The 355-nt window shown below is 61.1% G+C and overlaps 1 protein-coding gene across 1 annotated transcript in view; it reads left to right on the forward strand.

The window, feature by feature from the left end:
• The window catches only part of GMEB2 (glucocorticoid modulatory element binding protein 2), a gene marked incomplete at its 3' end in the record, with an annotated part of 12,540 nt that extends 12,193 nt beyond the window's left edge, over positions 1 to 347 (forward strand). Inside the window, exon 9 of the mRNA XM_010154005.1 lies at positions 178 to 347. Coding sequence (XP_010152307.1) covers positions 178 to 347 — 170 coding nt within the window. The remainder of the gene's footprint in view (positions 1 to 177) is intronic.
• Positions 348 to 355: the final 8 nt, after the last annotated feature.

Below are 355 nucleotides of genomic sequence, written 5' to 3' on the forward strand. Positions count from 1 at the left end.
CCTGGGCAGGGGGTGGCACTGGGTGGGCTTTGAGGTCCCTTCCCACCCAAACCATTCCGTGACTCTCTGAAAGGGGGGGTTGTGTTAAAGCTGGTGGATGCTAAATTAGCTCCAGGCATTGCTGCAGTCCCTGGGAGCTTGTCTCGGGCCCAGGCTGAGCCGATCCTCTCTCTGCAGCTCTGGAGCAGCAGTGTGATGAGCACCGCAAGCGAGCGAAGGAGCTGAAGCACAAATCGCAGCACCTCAACAACGTCCTGATGACCCTCACGCCCGTCTCCGTCCCCGCGCCTTTAAAACGTCCCAGGCTGACCAGGGCCACCTCCGGACCCGCTGCCATCACCTCCCAAGTCCTGTC

The sequence above is a fragment of the Eurypyga helias genome, unplaced genomic scaffold (genome assembly GCF_000690775.1).
Source record: "Eurypyga helias isolate BGI_N326 unplaced genomic scaffold, ASM69077v1 scaffold22070, whole genome shotgun sequence".
NCBI classification, from domain to species: Eukaryota; Metazoa; Chordata; class Aves; order Eurypygiformes; family Eurypygidae; genus Eurypyga; species Eurypyga helias.